The sequence below is a fragment of the Cercospora beticola genome, chromosome 7, assembly GCF_033473495.1.
Source record: "Cercospora beticola chromosome 7, complete sequence".
In the NCBI taxonomy this organism is placed as follows: Eukaryota; Fungi; Ascomycota; class Dothideomycetes; order Mycosphaerellales; family Mycosphaerellaceae; genus Cercospora; species Cercospora beticola.
The window spans coordinates 1,446,691-1,460,063 of record NC_088941.1 but is presented as its reverse complement, the minus strand read 5'-3'; the positions used below and the strand labels follow the sequence as shown (position 1 = coordinate 1,460,063).

At 52.6% G+C, this 13,373-nt stretch overlaps 4 protein-coding genes across 4 annotated transcripts; 2 read left to right on the top strand and 2 right to left on the bottom strand.

Moving 5' to 3' along the window:
* Window positions 1-494: 494 nt before the first annotated feature.
* VMA1 (H(+)-transporting V1 sector ATPase subunit A) lies at window positions 495-3,268 on the bottom strand (the record flags this gene model as incomplete). Its single annotated transcript, XM_023602295.2, has 4 exons — window positions 495-1,285; window positions 1,709-1,817; window positions 1,872-1,923; window positions 1,974-3,268. 4 exons carry the CDS (start codon window positions 3,266-3,268, stop codon window positions 495-497), a joined length of 2,247 nt encoding a protein of 748 aa, XP_023451199.2.
* Window positions 3,269-4,274: 1,006 nt separating this feature from the next.
* VPS1 (vacuolar protein sorting-associated protein 1) lies at window positions 4,275-6,606 on the top strand (the record flags this gene model as incomplete). Its single annotated transcript, XM_023602296.2, has 5 exons — window positions 4,275-4,297; window positions 4,354-4,423; window positions 4,483-4,577; window positions 4,628-6,388; window positions 6,438-6,606. 5 exons carry the CDS (start codon window positions 4,275-4,277, stop codon window positions 6,604-6,606), a joined length of 2,118 nt encoding a protein of 705 aa, XP_023451200.1.
* A 3,188-nt stretch (window positions 6,607-9,794) lies between these two features.
* On the top strand, window positions 9,795-11,426 carry RHO25_010818 (uncharacterized protein; the record flags this gene model as incomplete). The annotated part of the gene is made up of 1 exon (XM_023602297.1): window positions 9,795-11,426. The coding sequence occupies one exon, from the start codon at window positions 9,795-9,797 to the stop codon at window positions 11,424-11,426; it is 1,632 nt and encodes a 543-aa protein (XP_023451201.1).
* Window positions 11,427-11,428: 2 nt separating this feature from the next.
* RHO25_010817 (uncharacterized protein) lies at window positions 11,429-12,713 on the bottom strand (the record flags this gene model as incomplete). Its single annotated transcript, XM_023602298.2, has 3 exons — window positions 11,429-11,585; window positions 11,639-12,262; window positions 12,316-12,713. The coding sequence occupies 3 exons, from the start codon at window positions 12,711-12,713 to the stop codon at window positions 11,429-11,431; spliced, it is 1,179 nt and encodes a 392-aa protein (XP_023450649.1).
* Window positions 12,714-13,373: the final 660 nt, after the last annotated feature.

The window sequence follows — 13,373 nt, the reverse complement described above, 5'->3', positions numbered from 1 at the left end:
AAGGATATCGTCGCGACACAAAATTCTCACGACTTTCAACGCAAATGTCGTGATCGTATTGATCCGCTTTGACAGGTGCGCTACACGCCACAACGGCTCATCTCGACGTCTGCTATAGCCAGGATCATAATGGAACCACTCTGTCGGGTCACTTGACTCGTGAAGCCGCGGGCCTGAAACGGGGAGACGGCAGGGAAATCCTCTCCGGTGTCTTCACCGCTCTGCTATACTATCACGATATATGGTAGGTCTGTGGACGAAGAGCTCGATTGCCGTAGAATGTGGCTCTCTGCGCATAAATCTAATCCGCCTCACAATTTCGCGTCACTAAAACGTGACTTGTCTTGAACCGTGGTGCTAGCCCAGGAGCCTTTGGATTCTGTAACAACTAGCACCGCTCTATATTTGTGCTATCTACACAAAGCTCAGATCATGTCCTGGTCATGTGGCTCAATCGGCTCGACTAAAGATGCCTAGGCCTAGCTAGGACCAAGCTACTCGTCAATGACAGCCGCGAACTTCTCAGTCATTCTCTGCACCAAGTCCTCGTACTTCTTGGTGATCGCCTCTTCGCCTTCTGATGGGATCTCAAACTTCATGCTGCGCAGCTCGCTCTGCACATCTGAAGTGCTCTCGCGCACCTTCGACCAGTTGTGGCCTTGTGAAATAGCTTTTTGAGCTTCGTCATGGAATGTCATCATGGCCTTCATCATCCAGGCAGTCTTCCAGAGTGGGCAGAACTGGTCGTATTCTGAGTACCCATTCTGCTGCAGGAAGTCCTCCTTGATCAAAGTAGCAACGTCAAGCGTGATCTTGTCACTGTCGCCAAGCGCTGATTTGCCGACCAGCTGCACGACTTGATCGAGTTCCTCCGATTGGGAAAGCAGCTCTCGAATACGCTCGCGGTAACGCGGGAACTGAGGTGCATTTTCCTGGTAATACTTTTCCAAGGCCTTGGTGTACTTGGAGTACGACAGAGCTGTATTCACTGAAGGGAAATGCTTGCGTTGCGCGAGCTTCTTGTCGAGACCCCAGAAGACCTGCACGATACCGAGTGTTGAGGTTGTGACCGGATCCGAGAAATCACCTCCAGGCGGTGACACGGCACCGACGATGGAGATGGAGCCTTGACGATCCGGCGAGCCCAGTGAAACGACCTTTCCAGCACGCTCGTAGAAAGAAGCAAGCTTTGCTCCAAGGTAGGCGGGGAAACCTTGATCAGCAGGCATCTCTCCCAAACGACCAGAAATTTCACGAAGAGCCTCAGCCCAACGAGAAGAAGAGTCTGCCATCATGGCAACGTTCTTTCCCTGGTCCCTGAAGTATTCACTGATAGTTATGCTGTTGAGAGTGGAGAGTCAGTATGTGCATTGCCTGGATATGTGTGGAGCGATGGGGAAGGGGGTTTTGGATTTCAGCATCTCTGCTTGCGACTCCAGTCGCGGGCGTCTTGCAAGGCAACGGGCCTAGTTGAACGCGCCTCTCGTGCAGAGACAAGCAGAGAGTAGACGGATGTGTGCATGTGTGGACGTTCGGTGTGTGGGTGTGGGGGTATGCGAAGGAAGAATGTCAACTCACCCTACGACGACGTTAGCATTGATCTCCGGCTATGGGCTCCAACCGCGGCAAGCAATGCGACCAAGCCCACAATCACGAAGCGTATCGTAATCGGCGAGGCATCGCAAGAGGGAATGGGGACTCTACTTACCAGTATAGATGGAAGCCTCTCGAGCGGCCACGGGCATGTTCGATGTGTTAGCAATCAAGCAAGTACGCTTCATGATAGGCTCTTTGCGCCCGTCGAAGTCGATAGTGAGCTATCCGAATTGTATTAGTGCGGGTTTGAAAACTTCAAATGCTGCTGTACGCACCTCGGGGAAATCCATCAAGACTTCGGCCATCTCGTTACCACGCTCACCACAGCTTTTGATGTCAGCATAGCTTCCGAATCCTTGAGTCCTCTCAGAACTTACCCGACGTAAACAATCAGGTCACTGTTGGAGAACTTGGAGAGCGACTGCGAGATGACAGTCTTTCCACATCCAAAAGCGCCGGGAATGCAGACAGTACCGCCCTGCACACTAGGAAAGAGTGCATCGAGCACACGCTGACCGACAATGAGCGGGTCGCCTGAGCTCAGCTTGTCGTTCGAAGGACGTGGTACACGGACAGGCCATGGGTGCATCATGCTGTACTCGAACTTTTGTCCCTCAAACTCGACCTCTAAGATCTTCTCGTCGACAGTGTATTCGCCCTTCTTGGGGTACTTTGTGATCTTTCCGCGCGCTCGAGGTGGCAGCATGATCTTGTGATCCGACAGCAGAGTGTTCTCCTTCACGGAACCAAAGACATCACCGCCAGTAATGTGGTCACCGACCTTGAATTTGTCGTTTGGTGTGAACTCCCACTTTCTTGTACGATCCAGTGCAGGTACATCGATACCTCTGGGAATGTAGATGCTGTTTGACTTGTCGCTAATGGCTTTGAGTGGTCGCTGAATACCATCGTAGATGGTCTCCATCAAACCAGGTCCCAGCTCCACGGACAGAGGCTTGCCTGTGCGCAGGACGGGATCGCCAACAGTGACACCAGCGGTCTCCTCGTACACCTGAATTGTAGCCTTGTCTGCATCAATTCGAATGACTTCTCCTACAAGCTGATCAAAGCCGACTTTGACCAACTCGTACATGGCCACACCGATCATGTTCTGCGCAACGATGACAGGACCGGAGATGGAGAAGATGGACCCTCCCTGCTCCTCGCCATCTTGCTGCTGCTGCTTCTTGTCGCCTTTTTTGCTCATGTTTGCGGTGTTGTGTGGTGTATCTGGAGCTGTGCCTAGCTCTGGTGTTTCCGGCTCGATGATGATGCGTGGCGGAGAAGCTTTGACCTGGGTGCCCGGCACCTCGTCAATGACAACAATCGAAGGCCGCCGTTCCTTCGTGGGAGATTCGGGGAGGGGAATGTGCGATGGCGATGTGGGAGGTAGGGTTGCTGTAATAGGTTCGAAGCTGGTTTCGAGAGGTTCAATACTCGGTTGCGCTTGGGCCTCAGGTGACCACCTTGCGCTGTCCTCGCTTGACTGTGGTCGGGTACGGTTCACGAGGTCAATCAATGAAGGACGGTATCGCAGCACTGGACGCGGGCGGAGTCCGATCGCATTCATGAAATCGATTCCATCGGTGTTTGCGACTGGCCGTGAGCTGTTGGCCAACTGCGAGTATTGAAGCTGCCAACTTGGCAGATCATCGTCAGCCTCGAAGGCCATGCTCTGTGCTTTTAGAGCAGTTTAAACGACTTGTATACTGATCTACATGCTGTCTACTCTCGTCTACACACATCGTTGGAAGTGTTGGTGCCTATGGCGTTGGTGCATGATCGCACTGCTCACCGTGTCAATACCATACACAAGGCCATCGCTACGTCAGTGCTCGAGGACCATATCGAGCGTGGGCGGACCTGCACGGTGCATAGGCATTGAAAATGTCCTTCCATCTCAATGGCCAGACTCTTGGTCCATCGAGATGCAAGAAAGTTCGCGCAGCCCGAGCAATCTACAGCCATGATGCCCTTCACAAGCCTACGCTGGGAGTCCTCGTAGGCGATGATACAAGGAGTACTCAGACTTGGCTGATGGTGCGAGGGCAAAGATGCTTCGAACTGGCGTTCAGAAACATGTGTAGTGTGGCCGACATCGTTGTTCCGATTTTACAAATCTTACACTGCCCGTGAAACATCATCTAAGTTATCTCACCGCGCCCCAGCATTTCGGGGCTGCTTCAACTTCACAGACTCTATAAGCTGTGGCTGGAAGTCATCAATCCGTAATGTCCCAGAGATAGGCAGCAGCTTCGGTGGAATTCTTCAGAGTGAGCTGTAGACAGAGGTACTTTATAGCGCGATTTTCATGATCAACAGGAAATAGAGTGCAAGACCTGATTGCTCTGGGTTGATCATGTGGGAGACAGGCAGTACAGAGATTAGTATAGTACATGTATACAAGGAATTGAAGAGGGTGAGTTCAGCCACGCACGTGCAAACAGGTGGCAGGTGGCGCGTGCTTTTCAAGGGTGCTGCAGTAGGCACGACTGACGCAGCGCATGTGTGTTCCTAGGGAAGGCGGCAGTTTAGACAATTCCTCTTCATTCAACAACACGAACAACACTTTTCGGCGAAGAGCGACTTGCTCCCTCTCTCACACATCGTTGTCGCTGTAACTTCAACATCCGTACACTGTCACGAACCACTCCTCCGCCCCTCACCGCCCGCCTGCCATGGCGCAGACCAACCCCAACGCGTGAGCTCCCACCGCGAAGAGACGGATAGCGCAGACAGCAGGCTAACAGGACACAGGATCAACGTCAATGATCCGGGACTCATCACACTTGTCAACAAGCTTCAGGATGTCTTCACTACAGTCGGCGTATGTCGGACAGCTGGCAACAATAGTGTGGCTTGCAATACTGATTTGGTTGGGCGCAGGTGCAAAATCCCATCGATCTGCCGCAAATCGCCGTAGTGGGCTCGCAATCGAGTGGCAAGAGTTCCGTGCTCGAGAACATTGTGGGAAGAGACTTGTACGAACGAGGACACCAAACGAGGGGTCGAGCCAACACTGACCGATCAGCCTCCCACGAGGAACAGGAATTGTGACCCGACGACCGCTCATCCTACAACTCATCAACCGAACACCTTTCAAACCATCCGACAAACCACAGGAAAATGGCACAACGAACGGAGATGCGGTCGAAGGCACAAACGACAAAGAGGCCAACACCGCTGAGTGGGGAGAGTTCTTGCACATACCTGGGCAGAAGTTCTACGACTTCAGCAAAATACGAGACGAGATTGTCAAAGAGACGGAGAGCAAGACTGGACGAAACGCCGGTATCTCGCCCGCGCCCATCAATCTTCGAATCTACTCGCCGAACGTCCTTACCCTCACGCTTGTCGATTTGCCCGGACTCACAAAGGTGCCCGTCGGAGATCAGCCAAGAGATATCGAGCGACAGATCAGAGAGATGGTGCTTAAACAGATCTCAAAGCCGAATGCGATCATTCTGGCGGTCACAGCAGCCAACACCGATCTTGCCAACTCAGATGGTCTGAAGCTCGCCAGAGAGGTGGATCCTGAGGGTCAACGAACAATTGGTGTGCTCACCAAGGTCGATTTGATGGACGAGGGCACAGATGTTGTGGACATTTTAGCTGGGCGCATCATTCCGCTGCGACTGGGCTACGTTCCTGTAGTCAACCGTGGACAGCGCGATATTGAGACCAAGAAAGCCATCTCGTACGCACTGGAGAACGAGAAGAACTTCTTTGAGAACCACAAGGCGTATCGGAACAAGGCATCATACTGTGGAACACCATACCTGGCACGGAAGCTCAACCTGATCTTAATGATGCACATCAAGCAGACACTTCCTGACATCAAGGCGCGCATTGCAGCTTCGCTCCAGAAATACTCGGCAGAGCTCAATCAACTCGGCGACAGCATCCTTGGAAATCCGGCGAATATCATTCTCAACATCATTACTGAATTCTCAAACGAATACCGAACGGTATTGGAGGGCCACAGCGCAGAGCTCTCCTCAATTGAGCTTTCTGGTGGCGCGCGTATCGCTTTCGTCTACCACGAGCTATACAACAATGGCGTGAAGGCCGTGGATCCTTTCGACCAAGTCAAGGACATCGACATTCGAACAATCTTGTACAACTCTTCCGGTTCATCTCCAGCACTATTCGTGGGCACTACCGCATTCGAGCTCATCGTCAAGCAGCAAATCAAGAGGCTCGAGGATCCTTCATTGAAGTGTGTCAGCTTGATCTACGACGAGCTTATCCGGATATTGGGACAACTAGTGAATAAACCAATGTTCCGAAGATACCCTGCCCTCAAGGAGAAACTGCACGCCGTGGTTGTCAGCTTCTTTAAGAAGGCCATGGATCCTACAAACAAGCTCGTCAAGGACCTTGTTGCGATGGAGGCATGCTACATCAACACCGGACATCCAGATTTCTTGAATGGACACCGCGCTATGGCCATTGTCAACGAGAAGCACAATGCGGCCAAGCCTGTGCAGGTTGACCCGAAGACCGGCAAGCCTCTTCCCATTGCCGCACAGCCGCCTAGGTCGTCAAGTCCAAGCCTGGACATGGGCAATGGCGAGTCTGGGTTCTTCGGCTCTTTCTTCGCGAGCAAGAACAAGAAGAAGATGGCAGCCATGGAGCCTCCGCCGCCAACACTCAAAGCATCCGGCACACTGAGCGAGAAGGAGACGCAGGAGGTGGAGGTCATCAAGCTTCTCATCTCGTCATACTTCAGCATCGTGCGGCGAACAATGATCGACATGGTGCCCAAAGCAATCATGTTGAACCTGGTCGAGTAAGTTTCCACGATCTCTGGGGCGCAGCAGAACACTGACATTGCATAGACACACCAAGGACGAGATGCAGCGCGAACTTCTCGAACAAATGTACCGCACGCAAGAACTCGACGATCTGCTGAAGGAGAGCGACTACACAACACGAAGGCGTAAGGAGTGTCAGCAAATGGTCGAGTCGTTGTCGCGCGCCAGCGAAATTGTCAGCCAGGTGCAGTAAGCGTGCGGAGCACCCGTTGCGCTGTGACGAGTGACGTTTGGATTCTGTTAGCGAGCGAACGGTCAAGAAGGATAGAGAGACATGGCGAAGTTGCTGTGTCGCCGCGAGATTACTCTTGGCGAGGCGTTGTATTTGTTGTCGCTGCTTGGAGATCCCACTTGATATCCCTGGTCTGATGGGTGCTACATGGGCTAGTGTTGCGAATGGAAAAATTGGTCTTTATCTCAAGCGCTGTTGTGCTTCCTGTCCTTTCACCGCTGCATTTGAGTTCTGCCTGTATCAATGTGGCTGGCACGATGAAGATGAAGGGCGGAGGAACATTGCGCGCGGCTTCTCCGGAAAGTGCTCCGTGCCGGCAAGACTGCACAAGAGATGAAGAGCGCAGAGCAACGCGCGCGCGCTTCCAAAAGTGACTGGCGCGGCGATGGTCAAGGACGCTGGCAAACGGTGGTGCAGTCGTGATGGAAGTAGCTCAGGCAAAAGCACGCGGCGCCAATGAGAGGTGACAATAGGCGGCAACAGCATCATCAAAGTGCGGGGTGGTGGGGTGACGAAGGCGCAATAGAAGCGAGCTGGTGAGGATATCGAGAATGGCAGTGACTTGAGATAGATACATGAGCTACATGACTGGTATGGATGATGTTGTTGTCAGTGAAGGAAGAGGCTCCAGGCGCCAGTCGAAAGACCAACGCACTGAGGCCCCCTCTTGCCTGCGGCCGCCTTGCGCAGCTTTTGTCTCTCACAAGTCAGAGCCGTGCCTTGAAACGGATGACAACCCAATGAATTTCTGCCCCGCTCGTGATGTTTTTGTGGCTTCTTCGCTGAGTTGAATGTTTTTGGGGCTTCTTTCTGCGGGTTCATTTCAGGCTGCAGTATGCCTTGCTCTTGTGGCTTCTTGTCGGCGGCTTGTTTCTGTGGCTTCTTGTCAGTGGTTTGCTATGGAAGTGTGTTTGAACCGGCCTTGTGTTGGATCCAGAGACGCGTCGAAGCCGGCAATGTGGTGGAGCCGGCGATGTGTTTGAAGCGGCGAAGTGTCAGGGGCCCCTGAAGTGTTGAAATCGGCGGAGTGTTTGAGCTGGCGGTGTATTTGAAGCGGCGATTTGTTCGAAGTGTAACGGTTCTGAAATGGCGATGTGTTTGAAATGGCGATTGGTTTGAAATTTAAATGTGTTTGATTTGGCAATGTGTTTTTTTCTGTGCTCTGCTCTGTTTTTTCTGAAGTGGCAATGTCTTTTTTGCTGTGTTCTCTTTTTTCTGAAGTGGCCATGTGTTTTTTTTTTTCTGAAGCCGCCACGTGTTGATTTTTCTGAAGTGTGTTGCAGACGCCAGAGGTTGGTTGACAACGTGGCGCCCGCGGTGGTCCTAAAGGCCCCGCCGGTCAAGGACCAGCGGGTTTGGCGACGACCCACAACGTGGGAGGAGGTCTGTTGAAGACCATGAAACGAGGAAGTGATGCGCGAAAAAAGGGGATCGAGGAAGGAGGGGCTGGTGGGTGCTGGTTGAGGAAGAAAGAAGTTCGATGGAAGGGGCGGGGGTGAGGGTTTATGTACTCGCGGCGCGCTCGTTTCGCGCTAAAGGCGGGCTGATCCGCGCCAGTTAATCAACAATTGTTCAGGCCTGAGGTTTGCTGATGGCGGGGCAGCGAGAGGTAGCGGGGCAGCTAGGCAACGGCGACTGCTCAGCTTGAGAGCCGGGAACCGGCGGATGAGGACACAGTCCATCCTCGCGCGACAATCGTTCCGAGGCGGCACCAGACAGACGAAGTGAATATTGCCAGCCACGGCTTGTGAGGCCGAGTGGATTTTCTTCGAGGGCGTTGAGATTAATCCAAGTACCCTCCGGTCGGCCAACGTACGCGCTGGAGCACATCAGCAAGAGACAACTCGCCGTGCTTCCTGACGGTTGGCCCCACAGACAAGGTTGCAACTTTCGCTGCTAAGCGGGCTGGTACAGGTGAGCATTCTAAAACGGCGGAAGGTGCAGACCTTGAGTATGCAGGCGAGCTGCTCGGGAAAGCGCTCAAAGTACAACGTTAGCAGTCGCTTCCACCCTTTCAATCGCAGAGGTTCGCTTGCATCCCCGGGGGCAAACGACTTCATGAACGCCAGCACCTTCGGCTCGACTCATTCGAAACTTCCACGCAACGTGGCAGATGAGGTAGGTCTTGCATCGCGCTGTTCAATTAGGAAGACATCTGGTGAGTGCTGGCACCGTATGCAAGCAATCGATATCACCTTGCAAGATTGTTCCGTGTGCGCATGCGCACTTGAAGACGCCTCACTTCAAGGCTCACTTACTAGTTCCATACATTTGGCCGGCTCAGTTTCAAGCTCAGGATGTGACAGTGCGCCACCAAATCAAGTATTACTGCCCAGGTCTTTCGTGCTGCAGCCGGTCATGGACCCAGAAGCAGTTATCTCCGCCAGTCGCATCGTGGTTCCGGGCTGTCGGCAGTCTCTCAAGAACGTTTGCTTCTTCGATCCAGATGGCCTTTCCCATTCTTCCAACAATACGAGCCTGTTCGCGACGACACATCCGCCATATCTACAATGCTTCCCGTCTCTTTTCGTAACGTTTTCTCGTTATTGCATGCGCGTCTGTCCGGGCGTGATCTTCAGGACACATCGTCAGTATTGCAGCGACCTAGTGGGTGAGAAACACGCCAGTGCGGATTACTGTCCTCGAGTGAGTGGCTTGAGGGCCGTGGATCGTGCATAGAGCGCAATGTGGGTGCAGACTTTAATGTGAGGGCGTGGCAGTTGGAGAGGTGAGGTGGAGGATCCAGACCGCGTCCCGGACGGAACCGAGGGCCACAGACAACCAAGACCAGCAGCCCATGCTTATGAAACATTTCCAACCACTTTCAGGCACCATTGCTTGGCTGCCTTGTGCAGGAGATGTTGCCGAAAGCACCGTGGACACTCGCAACGTGGCTGCGCGGCGTACATAGTGACGCAAAATGTCCATGAAGCGGTCTAAAGAAGTCCAGCTGATGGCCGGCTGCGCGACTCCGCCCCATCTCGGCCGTCTGGCGGCATGGCGTGCATGAAGGAATCGATACTATAGGTGGTACACACCCGTTCTCAGCCCCATTCCTCTGCTCTCTTTCCCCCGTACCCATGGCCTTATAATCTCACAGCCTGGGGAGAGTGTTGCACCCGCCAGCCTCCCGCACTTGTACAAGGAAGATGTGGCTTCTGGATGCCAGAACGAAACAGCTCGTCGAGTTCGAGGACGAGACTAAGATCTACGGCCGATATGCTATACTCTCACACGTCTGGGACGATACTGATGAAGAAGTTACGTTTCAAGATATTGAACAAGATGCACCAGGCTACAAGCAAAAGCGAGGCTACGCGAAAATTGAAAGCGGGTGCCGACAAGCGCTCTCCGAGAAGCTCGACTACTTCTGGATAGACACATGCTGCATCAACAAATTGTCCAGCGCTACGCTTTCCGAGGCCATTAATTCCATGTATCGATATTACTATGAGGCCAAAGTTTGTTATGCATATCTCTACGACTTTCCGCACAGGGCATTGAAAGACTCGAAATGGTTCACAAGAGGCTGGACTTTGCAGGAACTCATCGCACCGGGTTTCGTTGAGTTCTACGATGAGTCGTGGAAGCTAATTGGTACAAAACTCGACATGCTACACGAACTTGCCGATATCACGAAGATCGATGTCAAAGTCCTACGCGATCGAAACACTCTACAGTCGACCAGTGTGGCAGCTCGTCTCGCATGGGCAGCCGAACGCAAGACCGCCAAAATCGAAGACGAGGCCTACTCTCTCATGGGTCTCTTCGACGTCAACATGCCCATGATCTACGGCGAGGGCAACAAAGCATTCGCGCGTCTACAAGAAGAAATCATCAAAACGTACGAAGATCCTTCGATTCTCGCCTGGCAAGCCTGGAAGGAAGAACAAGCCAGTATGCTACTGTCCCCGTCAGCCAAAGGGTTCCGTAACGCGCACAACATCCTCAGTTGGTCCTACGATTGGCTCGATGACTCTTTCGCATTGCAGAACAAGGGTCTGCGCATCTACCTGCCAGTGGTAGAAGATAACTCCGATCCGATGCGCATCACCGCGATCCTCAACTGTCGGTATCAAGACGAATCTACCAAGCAAATAGCGCTTCTCCTCAAGAAACATCCTCCTGGCCTGGTCGTTCCAAGGAGAGAGCTCAAAAGCACAGTTTGCGAAATGGCGCCAAAGAATAACAGCAAAGGTGCCTTCACATCTCTCAAGAACCTCGATCGCAAATTCTTGCCTTCAGCTAAGTGGCAGAGTCTGATGATTCTCAAATCGCCCTCAAATCCAGAGAACATTGCACCCGTCTCAATTTGGGAACAGAAGATCAGGATTCAAAATTCAGTGCGTCAATTGAAGCTTACAAATGTATACCCAAAAGAGGCATACGATCCTCAAGACGATAGCGTCACGTTGGTCATCACTGGATCTGAAGAGACTGATCGCGGGTATATGACCTTTGACGAGAGCGATGGGCGAAAGAAGTACAGCATCGCATTCGCTCAGGAGATGAACTCAGGACGAACAGAGCCTCGCATCTGGTTGACCAAGCATAGTGCGCCACTCGACAGTGCTACTATATTCAAGGAGCTGAGCAAAGAGCAACCACAGCGAAGCGCCAGAGTCGAGTTCAAAAAGGGATTATGGGAGCTCGTGGTTGAAGTGGAAAGGCGGTCCTCAACAACTGGAGAGCTCGAATTCGTGATCAAAATGTCATTGGAGCACTATTCGCTCTCTTTTAGGAAATTTAATCACCTCATGCATAGCAATAAGGCACGCTGAGATCATGGAGATGGTTTCCCTTGCATCGCGCGCAGACAAGCGTCGTATGCCGCCTTCTTCACAAGTGCAGACTCCTTGTTCTGTCGGAGAAAGAGATTGGCAAAACCGAAGCCTGGAAACTTTTGGGGAACCCAGGAGGTATCATCGACCAGACCCCAACTGGAGAACAAAGATTAGCACCTGCTTGATCGAATCAGATTGGGTTCACCTACACTGTTATTCCGACGCACTTCTCGACGTGCATACACGCAGCCACCGTATTGTAGTAGTCTCTGGACTGCTGCTGCTGATCTTCCGCTGTCGGGGGCACTGGTGAACGCACGTCGAGTTCAGTTATCGCGACTTTGATATCCAGCTTCACGAAGTCTTGCAAGTTGCGCTCCTGCAGCTCTAGTGACGGCGTTGTCCCGGTGGCAAAATGAGACTGTAGGCCCACGCCATCAACTCGAATACCGCGATGTTTCAGCTGTTTCACTAGCATTTGCACCGCAGCGGACTTCGGGCTAGGCTCTTCGATGCCGTAGTCGTTATAGTAGAGCTTCACCTTGAGTTTGTCTTCGTCGATAACCTTTTGTGCAGCTTGAAAGGCCATGGCCACATATTCTGGGCCAATCACTCGGAACCATATGCTGCTTCTGTACTGGATGGTTCCATGAGCCTGCTGATCGTCTGACACCGCTTCATTGACCACGTCCCAGGAGTAGCAAGTATCGCCGAAATGTCGAACCAAGGTCTGGACGTGCTCCACGAGTACTGCGCTCAGAGTCTCATTCGTCCAAGGTATTTTCGGGTTCCCGATCCAATGTGGCAGGTCTCGATGCCAAACAACAGCGTGACTTTGATAATGTTAGCAAGAGGCAGAGGCAATTAATATAGGAAGTTGACTTACCAACGAATCTTCTTATCTTTCGCAACTTCCAAGAACTTATCAGCACGTGTGAAGTCGAACTTTCCCGGGCGACGTTCAGTAGCAGCGAACTTCATGCTGTTGGCCAGAGTAGCTTGGCCGAAGTCCTTCGAGCTGCGGAATACGCTCAGAAAGTGCTCATTATCCTCTTCCTGCCCCGGAATACTGATGGCTGCTCCGAACCACAACTTGCCAGCAGCTTGAGCAGCTTCGTTGAGCCCATGTGCGATGCCGGTCGAGGAGGCGAGCAACGTAGTCGACGGAGCAATCTTGGCCACCTCGAGAATATCTTTCTTGTCGCCCACGCAGTCGCCTTGAGCCAATGCCTGAGTGAAGGTTGCAAGAAGGCCGACAACGAGCAAACGCAGCAGACTCATCATTGCTGGATGGGGCCGGGTCGTCCTTCGAGTTCGTTCCCAGGCGTTGGCGGTCGCGAACTGTCCGCGTCTCTTTCTGTGTCGGGTTTCTGGTCGTCGTGTCTGTGCGTGCGGGCCTCGAGCCATAGACAAAGAACCGCAATCACGAAGAATGCGCCGACAACGATTAATGCCGTCCCGTAGTTTGGAATATGCATGGTATGCAAGCGGGCCAGATCAATTCGCCAAGGTGAATAGAATAGTGACTGGTGCGGTGGCCTTGTGATAGTGTCCAGCGCACATGCACAGTGCTGTGGTTCGAGTGAAACTGGTTAGAGGTGACGCAGTATGGGAGCAGGCGCCTACCACGAAAATGGTGGTGCTTTCATCAAGCAAGTGCAGAAGAACTGTGACTTGGTTATCGGGAAAGTGAAAGGCGGCAATCAGAGTGAGTACAGAAGCTGCAAGTCTTTGAGTGATACATTACTGTTGTACATTTGAAGCTCTTGAGAGCTGCAAAGAGCACCAGCACAACGCCAGACCGTATGTGCTTGATTGCGTGTATTGCGAAACTCCTGCGGAATTCCGAAGTGTACGCTTGCCTTGGAGCACTTCCGTTACACAAGCCTTCTTCGGAACCGCTGAGATTTGAGTTGAGTTGTTCCCTTGTCGTTCTGCTGGAAC